This window comes from Pogonomyrmex barbatus, unplaced genomic scaffold, assembly GCF_055798465.1.
Source record: "Pogonomyrmex barbatus isolate J1 unplaced genomic scaffold, ASM5579846v1 scaffold3, whole genome shotgun sequence".
Classification (NCBI taxonomy): domain Eukaryota; kingdom Metazoa; phylum Arthropoda; class Insecta; order Hymenoptera; family Formicidae; genus Pogonomyrmex; species Pogonomyrmex barbatus.
This window is the reverse complement of record NW_028297127.1, coordinates 8,868,825-8,883,823: the sequence shown is the minus strand read 5'-3', so window position 1 is coordinate 8,883,823 and position 14,999 is coordinate 8,868,825. Positions and strand designations below refer to the sequence as shown.

Genomic DNA, 14,999 nt, shown 5'->3' with positions numbered 1-14,999 from the left:
AAACTTGAAATAACAATCTTCTAATTGCTTTTTTTTTTCTTTAGATCGCTCTACTTTCATGTTAGAGTTACGAAAAAAGGCAGCGAAACTGTCCAACTTGCAGTCGCGAGTTTGTGAAGCGCGCGAACAACAACAGAATCTTATCTCGAGCGCTATACAACGTCTCAAGTGGGCTGCCGGCGCCAATCCAGCACTAGGCGAAGTTATGTCCGCGTTCGATAACGCTGTCTTGTCATCGTGTGACAAGTTATCTAGGCAGCACAATCTAGCCGCGATGGTGGTAAGCGCGTGTAATTCAATATTACACTACGAGGCCCTGAGAACCAGGACATCAGAGAGTGTGACGCACGATGCCAATCTAGTCAAATTGATCAAACACTGGGAGGAGAGTTGCATGCTGACGATCAACTTGAATATTACTGTTACCATGATAGAGGAGAGCCTCGTGCAGCTGTTACAACTGGAAAACAACGTGGACGCCGCATGGTTGAAACAGGCCGAAAAAATCGTGTCCGAGGCAATAATCGACACTCAGAAGAAGCTACAGGAGAAACAAGAGGCTCTTTTCACGGCAGAAGACTATTTGAGAGAGCGAGTTATGAATTTGCAAAACGTACTCGCCGAACATCACCGACTGATGTCGGAGGTTAGAGCGTTACTAAAGACAATGGCTAAACAGGAGAATATTGACGGTTTGCAAGATTTTTTATCCGCTTATCGGTCCTTTACGGAAAACATATCGACGGTGGTGAAGGAATTGGAAGCTGAGAATTTCGATTCGACTCACGGCATGGTGATCAAGAACGAATTGGAAGTGATGACAATTAAAGTGCCCAGACTGTACAATCGATTGCTGGAATTTGCAAACGAGCGTAATCTGAATCCGATCAAGGGCACGGAGAAACTGGCGGATAATCTGCCGAAGAAGAGAAGGAAGAGGAAGAAGGGTAAGCTGATGCGACAAAACAGTGTATGTTTGAGTCCGAGAAAGGGGGCACCATTGGTCAGAGACCCGACCACGGGCAAGGGTAAGTAGTCTTCGATCCATCCTCTTATCGATACCTTCGCGATTTCCAAAGATCGTTCATAATTCTTATTTATCTTTTTTTAGCTGTGCAAGAGAGAAATGCTTACGCGCTGAACGTGTGGCGTCGCGTGCGCATGAAACTCGAAGGCCGTGATCCGCAACCGTCACGCAAATACACCACGGCCGAACAGGTGGAATACGTGATACGTGAAGCGCAGAGCAACGATAATTTGGCCTTGTTGTATGAGGGCTGGACACCGTGGGTCTGAACGAACGACGGTTGGCGCTCACGCGCCTCAATGGCTCGACATTCGTCTCACACGGTACTCAAATTCGTACCGTCGTACCTGCGTCGCCCTACGTTGCCGTAGGAGGCAAAACACTCCGCTCGAAACCAGGTGGTGGAGTATTTGGCAAAAACATCCGGGAAACAAGTCGGTTTCTCAGCTTGATTGCGGATCGATCTCTCCGACGCGACAACTGGAAACCTATTATGCCGAGTGCCGATTCTACAGTTGTCTCAAAAATGAGATTGATGCATCTGTGATCTGTTATACTTAACGATTCTTTTTTCCTCCCTCTCCTCTCTCTCCCTTTTCCTTCCCCTCCCCCCCTCTCTCTGCCTGTCTCTTCTTTGAAAGTAAACGAGAACAGATATACGGTATCGAGCACAGATAAATAGTATTCTTTTTGAAGGTCACAAATTTTTGAGAGAAACATAGAATCGGCCACGTATCTTTACCACGCTAATGGTGTAGTCGCGAGAAGTTCGGCTGACGATATTAACAGGAAGTCCGATGACGATGATAAGTCTCGATAACGGTCGTAGCGACGATTACGCTATCAATATTCATTATGTAATGGTTAATACGAGCTTTACCATCGTGTAATGCTATCGCGTCAAAGAAAGAACGCCTGACCTTTTAATCGAGATATGTGGATCAGTGTTTATGCCGATGTAACGTTGCATAATTCTCGATATATGGTGTACATGAGCACACTTGACCATTAATTCAGAATTCGAAATTACATAAAAACAGCATTATTTTTAAACCGAGATAAAAAGACAAAATTATAAAAAGAAAAGGATCCAATTTAACGAGATTAGAATAATCTATTGTTATTGAGTTGTAATTAAGGTTTTTGCTAGTTTACTGTAGCCATCTTGAATCGCATGATGTCAGAAATGAGAAAATACACGAAATGGAAATTCTTGCAAGACACAGCATAGTGGATGTGTTTTTTGATAAAATAATGTTTGTAGTCGATGAAAACGGGTTTTTAACATATACCGAAGCGAAATATAAGTTTTTAATATATTTTAATATATTTTACGAGCCTGTTTTGTCGAACGCAAACGTTATTTTATCAAAAAATATTCGTGTTGCGCTATATCTCGCAAAAAGTATGTTTTCTCGCCACTCATAACTCGCCACGGTTTGAGATGGTGCAGTGGGCTAGCTGGGACCTTGCCAAACCATCTCCAAACTCAAGGCATACGTACCCGTGTGTGCGACCGTACGTATGTATATGTATTAAAAAAAAAAATTTTGCGGAGCGATCGGAATTTATTATCGATCAATGGGACAAAATCATTTTTGCAGTAGGTACACGCATGGCTTTGACAATTTGTCGCGTCTACTTGGTGTTTCAGTTTTACTATTAATATCGGACAATCCGGGCAAAAGAAGAAAGATTTATCAGCCTTGTAGCCAACATTGACACTCGATGTTGTCCTCGCTACTCTCTGGCGTTGCATACTTCGCCCAATCATTTCTTTAAATATCCACATAATCGCGTTAATATTTTTTCACATATTGCAAAAATAATAACAAAGACTCGTTTCTTTTAAATGTTTATCGCTAATTTTGAAATTGTATGCGGCCATTATAAATTTAGTTTAATGTAACTCTTTGGATACTATACACGTGCAGACGCGATATAAAACTTTATTACGGGAACAAGAATAAAATCGATTAACATGGTTCTTAGTGGAAATGCAACGAATTTTCTTTTACGTCGCCACGCAATTTTTGAATAATTTCTAATAGAACATTTCGACAAACTTTGCACAACGAAAGATCACAACTTTGGCGTAAAACAGATTTTATTTGTAGAATAAAAAAAAAAAGATTATCATTCATCATGTAACATTATGTATTTCCATACAATATAAAATCTCTATATTACTTGATTGCAATGCTGGAATTATAAGACTACCATGGAAACAAACGAGAATATTCTGTAAGTATTCTATATTAATTTACCCATCATTCATTTATTTATCCCAATGAAGGAATATTTACGAATAATTTTCTATATACAAAAGGTCTACGAATTTCACTGGAGAAAGGAAGTCATAAAAAATTATGATATAAAAACATGCTGCATCGCTATTCTTGCAAGTATTAAAGTGTCATTAACTCCACATCCAATCCGATCATGAAATTTAGAGTTTCTCCGGTAACCATATATCGGAAGTACAATCTCCACCAGGATATCTATACAAAGATTAATGTGACACGATAAAATTGCTGGCGGTAATAATGCAACAAGCTCTATATCTAAATGAACAATTAATGGATTAAGAGAAATTTATGATAATTTAATTTGCAAAAGCAAATGTATCCTTATCGAGGTTAAAAACTAAAATCGAAATTAGAAAAAGGAAAAAAGAAAGTCAAGAATTAAAAACCTTACGAAATCATCATTGGATAATATAAATTCCGAGAAATTAATTTCTTTTGATTCATTAATTTTTCTAGTAAATTTAAATAAAGTTCTCTTTCATCGATGCGGTAAACTGCAATACATAATTATTGGTAAAAATATCTGGTGGAATATTTCTCACCTCATCTCATGGGCTAACAAAATATCGGTCTTATCGGCGCCGAAATCAACGAGGAATTGATGGTCGAGCTTCATGCCGCCCTTCTCGATGTCGACATCAAGCTTCACCATCGTCGATCCATATCTAAATAGCGCGCCAAGTGTCATCACATTGTTTAAACAAGAATAAAATTTGTAAAGATTTCATATTATATTTAGGAAAAAAAAAAGAAAGGACAAAGAGAAAGATTGCACCTACTTAAAAAGATCGGGATAAAACTGCTTGTCCCACGGTTTAAAGATCGATGTAGTCACGTATAAACGACGTCCGTCTAAACTTAGTTGCAACATTTGCGGAGCACCATACAATCTACGTCCCTTCACGTAGACGGGGTCGGGCTGACGGTCGGTAGTGTCCTCATCTTGCGTTACTCGTATCTGCGAATCGCTCAGTATCGATCCTCCTAGAAAAACTTGACCCGTCAATTTCGGGTTCCTCGTATCAGAGATATCGTATTGTCTGACGTCGCCGTGTAACCAGTTGGATAGATACAGATACTTATCGTCAAGACTGAGCAGAATATCTGTGATCATGCCTGAAGGATGAAAAAAGAAGCGTAAGAGAAAATAGAAGGAAGGAGTCAACAAGCTATTGTCGCAAAAGACGTCGCGATCGCACGAGTTTCTATCGACAATCGTATGTCCGAGTAGTTGCAAAATCTCATTGAAATTTTCAAGGACAACAAAATTCACGATACCTGACATTTGAGGTGCGATCCATCCCTCGATTTTTTTTGACGGTATCTGAATCACCTTTTCGACCTTCCACAAGTTATCATCCGTCTTATAAAATCGGTAAACGTTGGACGTAACCGCACAACCCACGAATCCTTCGGCTGCCATGGGATTATGAAGAAATCTTATTTCAAGAGGCGCGATTCCATCGTCTCCCAGATGGATAGTCTGTTTCAACTTTCGTTCGTTCCACGAATAAACGTTCAAGTTTCTGCCATAGATATCTGCAAATTGCAACTAAGTCACTGCCCCCCCCAAAAAAAATTTCGATTCTTTGACAAATATTTACCAGGATCGTAAACGTCCTTTATAATGAATCCTTTTTTAAAGACACGAGGTGCACCCCATTCCGTAGCGATAAGTGCATCATGGTACGGTTGGTACCAAAAGTCGTATCCGAAAGCTGCTTTTTTATGACCTTTCGTCCAGGTACCTTTCGCTTGTAGAGTCTCCGCATCGACGCAGAAAAATTCGCCCAATCCGTCGCCATTAAGATTTCCCATTGTGGAGATCATTATCTCACCAGTTGGCAAGCAATGCGAAGTATGTGGTGTGGATATTCCGTACTTACGCATCTCCTCCGGTTCCAGAACCTTACAAAATAGAATATCGCATATATCTTTATATATCATATTTGTCTGTATCCTCGCAAAGAGGACTTCATTCACACGTGGTACCTTTTTGATCTTGGGCATTCTTTCCTCACTTGTATCAATCAGATATATCCGATCTGACATCAGACAGGGCAACACCAGGATATCGCGTTTGCGCGACGATCCGTGACAGCTGCTACAGATGTTCCAGCCAGAATGATGTAACTCGTCACCGATCGCTAACATTCTTAGCTTGTGTATTATCTGCATTTCCAAATTTTGTTTCTGAATTTCTTTTTCCGAGAATTTTCACTTAATTTACAAATGCAATTTTTACGTAGAGTACCTGACAGTATGTGGGACTGTCGGGATCGACATCCACGGTGCAAAGGACATCGGCTTTCTGGGGATCTGTGTGTATGCCAATGACGTATAGAAGCTTTTCGCGTGGTCCTTCGAGCATCGCCGCTTTCGGACTTCTGTAACCCGGCCCACAGCCAGAATACGCTACGACAAAAATCATTTTCAAGGGTTAAAATCATGCGATAGATTATGAATTATACAGTGATGATCTCGCCCGAGCATCGCAACTAGGAGAGCCACTGTAAATCTAGAATGAGATCTCTTTATTAGTCTTTCTCTCTCTTTTTTTCATCTCTCTCTCTCTCTCTCTCTCTCTCATTTAATCAAAGTAGAATGATGATTTTGGTATCCAGTGATTGTAGCACTCAGTGATTGTTGCGCTAATTAAATACTATTGATAATCGAATCTATAATATTGCGAGACAGTACCTTTGTTTTCCGCCATCGCGTGATACACCATTCAACAAACTCGAGAGCTACGACTGATTGCTCTCGACCAACTCGGAACTTGACGAAGCGTACAGTTATGTACAGTTTTGATCAAAAACGGGAGAGGGGGATATCGTGTAGCGTTTGTCCTTGAATGCGTGCGTTTTTTAAACTTTGAGTCATAAATAAGCGCAAGATGGAATCGCTCATGACGGAATTGACGCATAGATCCGTTTCACCGATTGAGCAAACCGATTGGGAAAACGAACTGAAATCTTGGGAAGTCATGTTAAACTTGGGTCGAATGATAAGATATAACTACAATTGAAAGAAAAGAAATCAAAATTGCAGCCGAATTATTCGAAAGCAAACATCGTCGAAAAAGAAACACTTTTTATTATTGCAATGCGCGACGAGAGATGATACAAAATGATTTTATTGTCGTCGTGCGCTGATAAGAGATGATTCTATTAAAGAGATGATTTTATATCAAAAGATGATGTAACGCGTGCGACGATGCTATCTCGGGAGCATATAACTATAAGGTAGACTTAACTATACCTAACTATACGTTACGTTACAGTATAGATGACTAAATATACTTGTTTAAATCCACAGTTAAAAAAAGTCGATTCAGTTATCCAGATGTGACGAAAAACGTTCATCTCTCTTTTAATTCAATTCTTTTTGTTTACCTATTATTGTTTTATGAAGAGTTTGAACTTTTTTATGTTATCAGAGACTTGTCTTTTGGATCGATAACTGGTTGTTCAACGATTATACAGGAGAGAGATGAAGCAGACACATACCTATACACAAGATACACATAAATGATTTATTTGCATCTTTTTCCAAGAGAATTATAAAAATAATTACACGTACAAGATCTTTGCGAGAAAAAGATTGTATTTATCTCGCGAATGTGTGTGTGTGTGTGTGTGTGTGTGTGTGGGTGTGTGGGTGGGTGGGGGTGAGTGGGTGGGTGGGTGGGGGTGGGGGTGTGTGCGTGCGCGCGCGTGCGTGCGTGCGCGCGCGCGCGCGGTGTGTGTAGGTGGGTGAGTGAGTGTGTGTGCGCGCGCGCGTGCAACATACATTAAGTGAAAATGTATGTACATATAAAGTAAGGAGAACGCGATATGTCGAATCATGACGCTGATCTGTTTATAATTTATTGATAACACTCAAACAAAGTATATACAAGTATATTATATTACATTTATGTATGTCATACACTAAAGCACTAATGTATCGATCCACCCATATATCATCCATCCATATATAAAAATTCTCAAATTTGTAAAAATGTTTTAAGAATAGACTTTTTGACAAATTTTTTAAACTGATAAATGAATTTACTTTTCAATAATATCTGTATCGTATTAATATGAATCTTTTGATAAAGAGAAATCAGCGAAAAACATTTCTCCGCGAATCTGAACAGCCTGTATATATTTTATATGCGAGCAACTTATAATGCGAATACTTGATACATGTAAATTTGCATTTAACACATGACATTCCGTAACAGAACGTTAATAATAATGTCGTATAACGTTCTACACAATAAAAACTCATACACAATATTTGAATTTAAGTAATATTCGCTTAAATTCGATTCAAATTGTATGATTTTACGGACAATCTATTCTCTCCCTTTTTTCTCTTCTCCTCTATATACATACATACATACATACATACATACATACATACATACATACATACATACATACATACATACATACATACATACATACATACATACATACATACATACATACATACATACATACATACATACATACATACATACATACATACATACATACATACATACATACATACATACATACATACATACATACATACATACATACATACATACATACATACATACATACATACATACATACATACATACATACATACATACATACATACATACATACATACATACATACATACATACATACATACATACATACATACATACATACATACATACATACATACATACATACATACATACATACATACATACATACATACATACATACATACATACATACATACATACATACATACATACATACATACATACATACATACATACATACATACATACATACATACATACATACATACATACATACATACATACATACATACATACATACATACATACATACATACATTTGTAATAACAATACCATTGGCACGATATTACTCATCGATCGCATTTATACTTCATATTCTAATATTCTAGATCTGAAACAACAATTACTATTTGTAAGCGTTCCAGTATGATCGCGAATTCATTAATTGGCCCCATTTTGAACATCTGATTTCTGAAATAGGATGATCGACCTATCGCATTCTCTATTCGTTAAAAATAAACTCTATAATCTATGATATGTTCCACCCGCAATGTGCATTTTTGCAATAGAAATCCTATAGCTTACGAATGATTGCCTTATCAAAACGAGATTAATATATCGTTCTTATCTATTATTTTATTAAATCGATACGATTAGATGTATATCGATTACAAATTATTGGTAATTACGAATTGATGGTAAGCTTAGCAGTTGTAATACACACGGTAGAAGGAATTATCGTACGTGCGCCCAAGCGTATTCTTAAAACAAATTCAAGTATTTATATATATACTTTGTTGATATTGAGAAAAATATTCTCATTAAATTTCTCATTAAATATAAAGCGTAGATTAAACGTAATTAATACATAATTTGGTGGTACATATTGATCTAGTGCTTTCGGCATCTTCGACGAATTATATCCGACGAATTTCTCGAATCGCTCACCGATGATAGTGCGATACGACGAATCGTCGTTTTCTTCTTCTTATCGATTTCCCGCTGGACGCTCGCATATGTCTGTGTTTCTCGTCGAGCAAAGCGCACACCAAGAAGTTCTCCCGGTGGAGCGCGATCAGCCGCGATAAGCGATTCCGCGCGATTCCCGTCTGCGTGGCAATGTCATCGAAGCCGCTGTCAAGTCGATTCAAATGGCCGCTAACATTAGCGATCATGTCGAGGAGCAAACTGTCCCGCCTGCGCGTCTCCAGTATGAGCTTCCTGCTGAATAGGAAGGTCGTTACGCCAACAATCATCAACACTGTTAGCCCCAACAAACTTTTTTGCATCGACGGCACGATCATTTCCAACAAATATCTAAATACATCTTTCGCTCTCTCTCATTGCATCATGTCTCTGATATCGTTTTCGAGATACAAGATACAAAGTCGAGATCTAATTGTCGTCGATCGTCGAAGGAAAGAATAAAATCGTTGGCGATGACGACTACTTTGCACTCGTCACTGCTCCGCGCGAATAATATTGAAAGAAAGCTGCGATTTAATGCTGAAAACAATTTCGATAGGACGAAACTCGCTGGAAACTCAAGGATGTAGGCGTTTAACGACATTTTCATTCAATAACGATCATCATTTAACGACAGAGAGAAACAAATTGTTCTTTGTTGTCACGTCGATGGAGCGAGTCTCGACATTTTTGGATAAATATGAACATCTTCTCCATTCTTTTTCATTCAATTGGATGGTCCTTCACGTTAAGAATCAGATGAGAGATTCAAACAATGATGAAGTTAACTGAGATTAAAACATGTATGTATACACTGATACGACTCATATAATAACCGATGTGCTTTTTTCATTAGCATCGGCCAAACTGAAGACTACTTCTCTTTCTCATTCTCTCTCTCTCTCTCTCTCTCTCTCTCTCTCTCTCTCTCTCTCTCTCTCTCTCTGTTAGGGTGCTCTCGGTTTCTGTTCTTTTTTCGGCACGGGCGCCTACGGTTTTTATCTATTATTAAAGGCGAGGCGCGGCTGTACGCACGGCTGTGCTTCGGCATGCCACCCGTTTTGTCTCTGCCGACTTGCCGATCAAACAACGAAACAAAATTCCACGAACAAAATTCCACGATCAAACCTGTTTGAGCGGATTTCCTCTTCACCGTATTGCATCTATTCAAACAACGATGATTGATAAAACTTTTATGTATCATCGATCTTCCGCGAATGATTATCCATAATATGTCACGTTCGCATTAAAAGTATGACCAGATGTGCGCGTTCAGTGAAATTGTATGAGGCCTTTGGTGCAATTATCTATACCGTAAAAAGATTGAAAGACCGTGTGCAAATCGTGATTCATGATTCATTCTAAATAGATTCGCGATGATTTATTTACATCATTCACTTTTGCATGTCTAACAACGTACGAAAAGAATAATGAGCTTTCCGTGATGTACGACGATTATCGTAACAGCTCCTATTTAGGATCCTCATTTATATAATAGATGGATAGATGAACTATAATCTCTGTGACAGATTAACGCCTGTTATAAACCTTTTATTATGAATATCCCACGTATATGATAAGAATTTTTAGCCTTCGGCCTTTGGTACTCAGTAGCAATCTTTGATGTGTCGATCGCGCATTGACATTTCCGGTGACCGATGGTCCATCACTTGGAGATATTGGCGACGTCACAAGATGAAATGTCATCCGGTCGTAGGAGCGATTAAAAAGCCGCGATTGAAGGACAGCTGTGAGGATGTTGTCAAGCGTATCGGCACTCGTACTTGTTGGACGATGCGAGGTCAGGTCGAGGACACTTGCTATTCGTGAGAATACTCGCCCCACGTGTAGGCGCGGCCATCCTATCTGTGAGAATACGCGGCCATCCCCGAGCAACTCCGATCAACATCTTCAGGGACGTAACTTTCCGTTCACCGTCCAGTAGTTTAATTTAAATTGTTGTGTATCGCGTAACTATCGCTTTCCGCGATTAATCTTTTAATTGTCTTCGATTCCGATCCTTTCGACAGCTGAAACATTTGTTGTAAAAACAACGATCAATTGTTCGGGTATTTTTTTCAATGTCGAGCAAAATTTAACAGTGACGAGACCTCTTGGTCTACTGAAAAACGATCAAAGACATTTCTCATAGCACTCGATCTTTGTTTCCCGTTTCCCAGAAAGTTTCCGGAAAGAACACTGTAACAGTCAATGTTTCATAACGGACGCTGGAAACGGTACTGAGAGATCGAAAAACAACCGCGATCTGGCATGTGTGGCACTAAGATGATTGGCGCATGCGTCTGTTAATCAATAAGAGACACCCCTTGTGTCCAACCATCAGATCCGACTTGGAAACATCGTTGGCGATACGGCGCGGAAATACTTCCGGAATGAAAAAATTATTATTTATTCAATTCAATTATTATCCCTCGAGTTGATCCTATTCCTTTCCAGCTTGCTCATCGATTTAAATAATTACGAATCAAGATTACTTGATTTTTTCCGGCGTAAGCTATCAAGCGGTAGCACATTTCTTAGTGAAACTTCAGCATACCCACGAGAAGGGAGAAATCTGTAAACACAAAGTTTGAAGTTAAACCACAAAAGATGGAAATTGCCACAAAGAGATTCATGTTGATATCCTGATAAGAGTATTGAGAGTGATGATTTTATGCACGCGTATAACAAGTGACATCCTTAAGAGAGAAAGATAGTGATGGAAAAGATTATAATACATTACAATGAAAGACAGACCGAGATTTAACATTCTTTATCTCCTTTAATCGAAAAATTCGAAAATTCGAAAAATAAATATTTCTAAATATCAGGTGTCGTATCATATTGTACCTTTTCATCATCGGCGCAATATGATCGGGATCTACGTTCTCGAGATCCATGCCAAAAACGTAACTCGCGATAGTGCCGATGACAACAACGATCATTGCTCCTATCAAAGTATAATATACGAAGGATATTTGAAACAGTATCATAGGCTCTTCGCCAGAGTCCATCCAAGTAGGCGTTATCGCGGTCGAAAGAGTCTCGTTCAACGGATATGGGCAACCATCCACCGACGTGGGTAACGAATCGTATTTAATTTTGTCGTGTATGGTGTGCCATTGAGTGCCTCCTACCAGCCAAAGCATGACTATCAGACCGAAACAACCGCCAAACAATACGCCTTTTGCGTTGGCCCAGGGTACTAATATTCCTAGCAGGAAAAGGCCCAAGGAAGGTCCGTCGGTCACACCACGCATACTCAGAGCTATTTGGAAGACAGGCCCTAGCCGCTCGACCAGAAACACCAGACCAACCGAAATCGCGCCGGTTATCACAACGATGCTCTAGGGAATGTCCATTAATTGAATTCCTTAAATTCTTAATTTTTTTAAAAAAAATCCTTCCCTTAGGAGAACATAAAAGATTATATTAATCGATCGCTTACCTTCATAATGTTGGCGGCCATAACTTCCTTTCTCGGACTATCTGGGATCAACGGATTTATAAAATCCTCGTAAATGGTGCCGGACATGGTATTTAAGCTAGCGCTCATAGTCGCAAGCGCAGCGCTCACCAAGCCCGCTAGAAATAATCCTGGAAGTCCTGGCAAATGTCCAGCAACATCCATTACGTAATACGGTAGAGTCTGATCGGTGCGGCTAATCGACTGCTCGAATAAAAAGATTTAGATATAATTTTCTACGATTAAGACATCACAATTTTATGTAATGTGATACTCGTTGAACCGTATAATTTGTGAATCATATGTCGTACCTTGGTCAGGAGAGGATCACAATCGTAATATTTGGCGAACATGATTAATCCGGTGAACACGGTAATTAGTTTGACGATTATCATTCCTATTGCAGTAATCGCAATGCTGCTGTATTTGCAATAAAGAAAAACTATTAAACGCATTGCTCCTAAATTCATAAGATTTTCTAAACCAGAGACGAATCTTTTTATCTGATTTGCCATTATAGAGATTCGAAATTTAGTATGCCATTCTGCTACAGAATTAAGCGGAAAAAAATACAAAAGAGACCGCAATTTCATATTTTCTTACTCCAGTCTTACATCTTTGTTATGTGACAAAAATACAGTAATGATAATACAGCCTAACGTTTTTAATACACAAATGAACAAAGTGAACGCAGCCAGAGAGTATAATTAAAAAATAAATGGATAAATGAATAAATGGAAAAATAATTTGGAGTTACTATTTTACCGTATAGTTTTAGTTTTTTTGAATTTTTTTCTCATAGCATATGCTATTTTAAGCAGCTCTAGTGGCACGCATGTCGCGAATTAATCATTTCTCTAAAGAGATGAATAGCGCGGAATGACATGGAATAAAATTGGTAACTAAAAAAATTTGTCATGAGTTTTCTCATGACGATTATGGACAGATTATGGCAAATCGCATTTGGATAATGAAGTCGAAAAAGATTAACTTACTACTTAGCGTCGATTTCTCTAGGCACTGAGAGAAATCGTTGCACTGCGCCTGGATGAATACCGAGATGTCCGAGCCACGTTATCGTCATACCTATAGCCATACCCCAAAAAGTGTTTCTCGCCAACGGGCTCGGATTCATACTATAAAAAAAAAGATATTTTTAAGATTCAATATGATAATATAAATGATACGATAATATAAAACAAAATAAAAAGGAAATTGAGATTTTTGCTTGAGTTTTTATTTTACTCGAAGAAAATGAGACGGCCGCCTTCACCGGAAATCCTCCACACTTTCTCAATGCTGCCGACGGACAGTATCCCCAGTATAAGAACTGTAAAAAGCCCGCCGACGGTTATGGAAAATTGTACGGTATCCGACCATACTACTGCCTTTAGACCACCCTACGTACGAAAATGAAAAATACAAGAAATATAAAATTTCGAAATTTAGAATTGTTCATGTACGCGAAGAGGTTCAGAATGTAGAGAACACAGATTTTGTAATCAAGTGTCAAACGTAAATAATTCGTAACGAGTCGTAAAATATTCCTTTATTTCCTCTTTAAAACGCTGTCACTTGATAATGTTTATAATTATCGATGTTTATAATTATCGAAGTTAAGATTAATTTAAGTGATTTTTCATTAGTAATCGTAATTTCAAGAGTTGATCGCGCGAAGTAAGTACTTACAATGCTGGTATAAATGATGCACACGATACAGAGTATCGGCGTTATCGCGTGAACACTCAGGTTGCTGACTTGTGCAAAAGCAATGGCAGGTACGTAGATGACGATAGGCAGGTACATGAAGAGCGAAATGGTGAATAGCACCGAGGAGAGGATTCTGACCGATCTGGCGAATCTGACTTCAAGATATTCGAAGGTACTAGTTAGCTGCAACTTGTAGAACACAGGCAGAAAGACGTAGGAGGTGATGACGGCGGTGAGAATCGACGTTATCACGCACGCGGCGTATTGAGTCCCGTGACGAAAGACTTCCGCGGGGATGCCCAGCAAGGTGATACCCGAGATATGACTAAACGGTAAATTTTCGCGTTAAATTATAATTTATATAATTTATATTCGAAAAGAATAAAGACAAAGAAAACTCTAAAAAATGTATGGATTAAGAAAAGACGGTTTCGTTAGTCGATTTTGATTTTAGACAGACTCGAATTGATTCGACTCTTTGATTCAAAGAAAATGAGGAGTCACTGACCTTGCTACGATGCTCATCGCGACAGGAAAACATCCCATTCGTTTACCACCTAGAAAATATTCCGTTGGGTTGTTCTGCTTGCTAAAGAAGCCAAAATACACGCCGATGAGAATGCTAACAAACAGCAAAAAGCAGAAGAGCGAGTAATCGAGCCATCCGAATATGAAGCGATTCAAGTTTTCCGTTTGGTTGAACGAAACGCCAGTAGCTAGAGGATTCTCCATCGTTTTTCTTTCGTTTGATCGAAAGTGAATCCCTCGCAACGATTTATCCTGTTTCTAAATACCGAGCCGGTAATGCGATACACGATAGATATAGCTCTTTCCGTCTCTTCGCGTCCGTTACCCCTGGCCCGTTTCATCTGGCGTAAGAAACGAGGAATAAAACGCAATCTGGGGTTGCTGACTTGCAAATATGTCGACATGTGTTATAATTCCAC

General features: G+C 38.9%; 3 protein-coding genes across 13 annotated transcripts in view; 1 reads left to right on the top strand and 2 right to left on the bottom strand.

The window, feature by feature from the left end:
* nonC (serine/threonine-protein kinase Smg1) overlaps positions 1-3,265 on the top strand; it is an 18,769-nt gene extending 15,504 nt beyond the window's left edge. For all 4 annotated transcript variants that reach the window (XM_089079398.1, XM_089079399.1, XM_089079397.1 and 1 more), the window contains exons 15-16: positions 45-1,028; positions 1,112-3,265. In XM_089079398.1, the coding sequence (XP_088935524.1) occupies positions 45-1,028; positions 1,112-1,296 (1,169 nt within the window). In that variant the 3' untranslated portion in view covers positions 1,297-3,265. The remainder of the gene's footprint in view (positions 1-44; positions 1,029-1,111) is intronic.
* LOC105428589 (methanethiol oxidase) overlaps positions 1-11,095 on the bottom strand; it is a 16,961-nt gene extending 5,866 nt beyond the window's left edge. Inside the window, exons 1-8 of one of the 6 annotated variants that reach the window (XM_011640981.3) lie at positions 6,037-6,995; positions 5,591-5,751; positions 5,329-5,508; positions 4,941-5,244; positions 4,615-4,875; positions 4,116-4,452; positions 3,879-4,001; positions 3,167-3,528 (exon numbers count right to left, since the gene is read on the bottom strand). In XM_011640981.3, coding sequence (XP_011639283.2) covers positions 3,477-3,528; positions 3,879-4,001; positions 4,116-4,452; positions 4,615-4,875; positions 4,941-5,244; positions 5,329-5,508; positions 5,591-5,751; positions 6,037-6,067 — 1,449 coding nt within the window. In that variant the 5' untranslated portion in view covers positions 6,068-6,995 and the 3' untranslated portion in view covers positions 3,167-3,476. Of the gene's footprint in view, positions 1-3,166; positions 3,529-3,878; positions 4,002-4,115; positions 4,453-4,614; positions 4,876-4,940; positions 5,509-5,590; positions 5,752-6,036; positions 7,822-8,858; positions 9,002-10,424 lie in introns of those variants that run through there. The other 5 variants (XM_089079408.1, XM_089079407.1, XM_089079406.1 and 2 more) reach the window with 5 other exon arrangements.
* On the bottom strand, positions 9,780-14,999 carry LOC105428591 (sodium-coupled monocarboxylate transporter 2-like). 3 transcript variants are annotated; one of them, XM_011640983.3, is made up of 8 exons: positions 14,561-14,999; positions 14,032-14,377; positions 13,588-13,742; positions 13,338-13,478; positions 12,654-12,762; positions 12,325-12,546; positions 11,727-12,223; positions 9,780-11,451 (listed from the first exon to the last, which is right to left on the bottom strand). In XM_011640983.3, exons 1-8 carry the CDS (start codon positions 14,782-14,784, stop codon positions 11,355-11,357), a joined length of 1,791 nt encoding a protein of 596 aa, XP_011639285.2. In that variant the 5' UTR covers positions 14,785-14,999; the 3' UTR covers positions 9,780-11,354. The 3 variants fall into 3 exon arrangements, with proteins under 3 accessions (XP_011639285.2, XP_011639284.2, XP_088935538.1); XM_011640982.3 differs by having other exon boundaries at positions 9,780-12,223; XM_089079412.1 differs by lacking the exon at positions 11,727-12,223.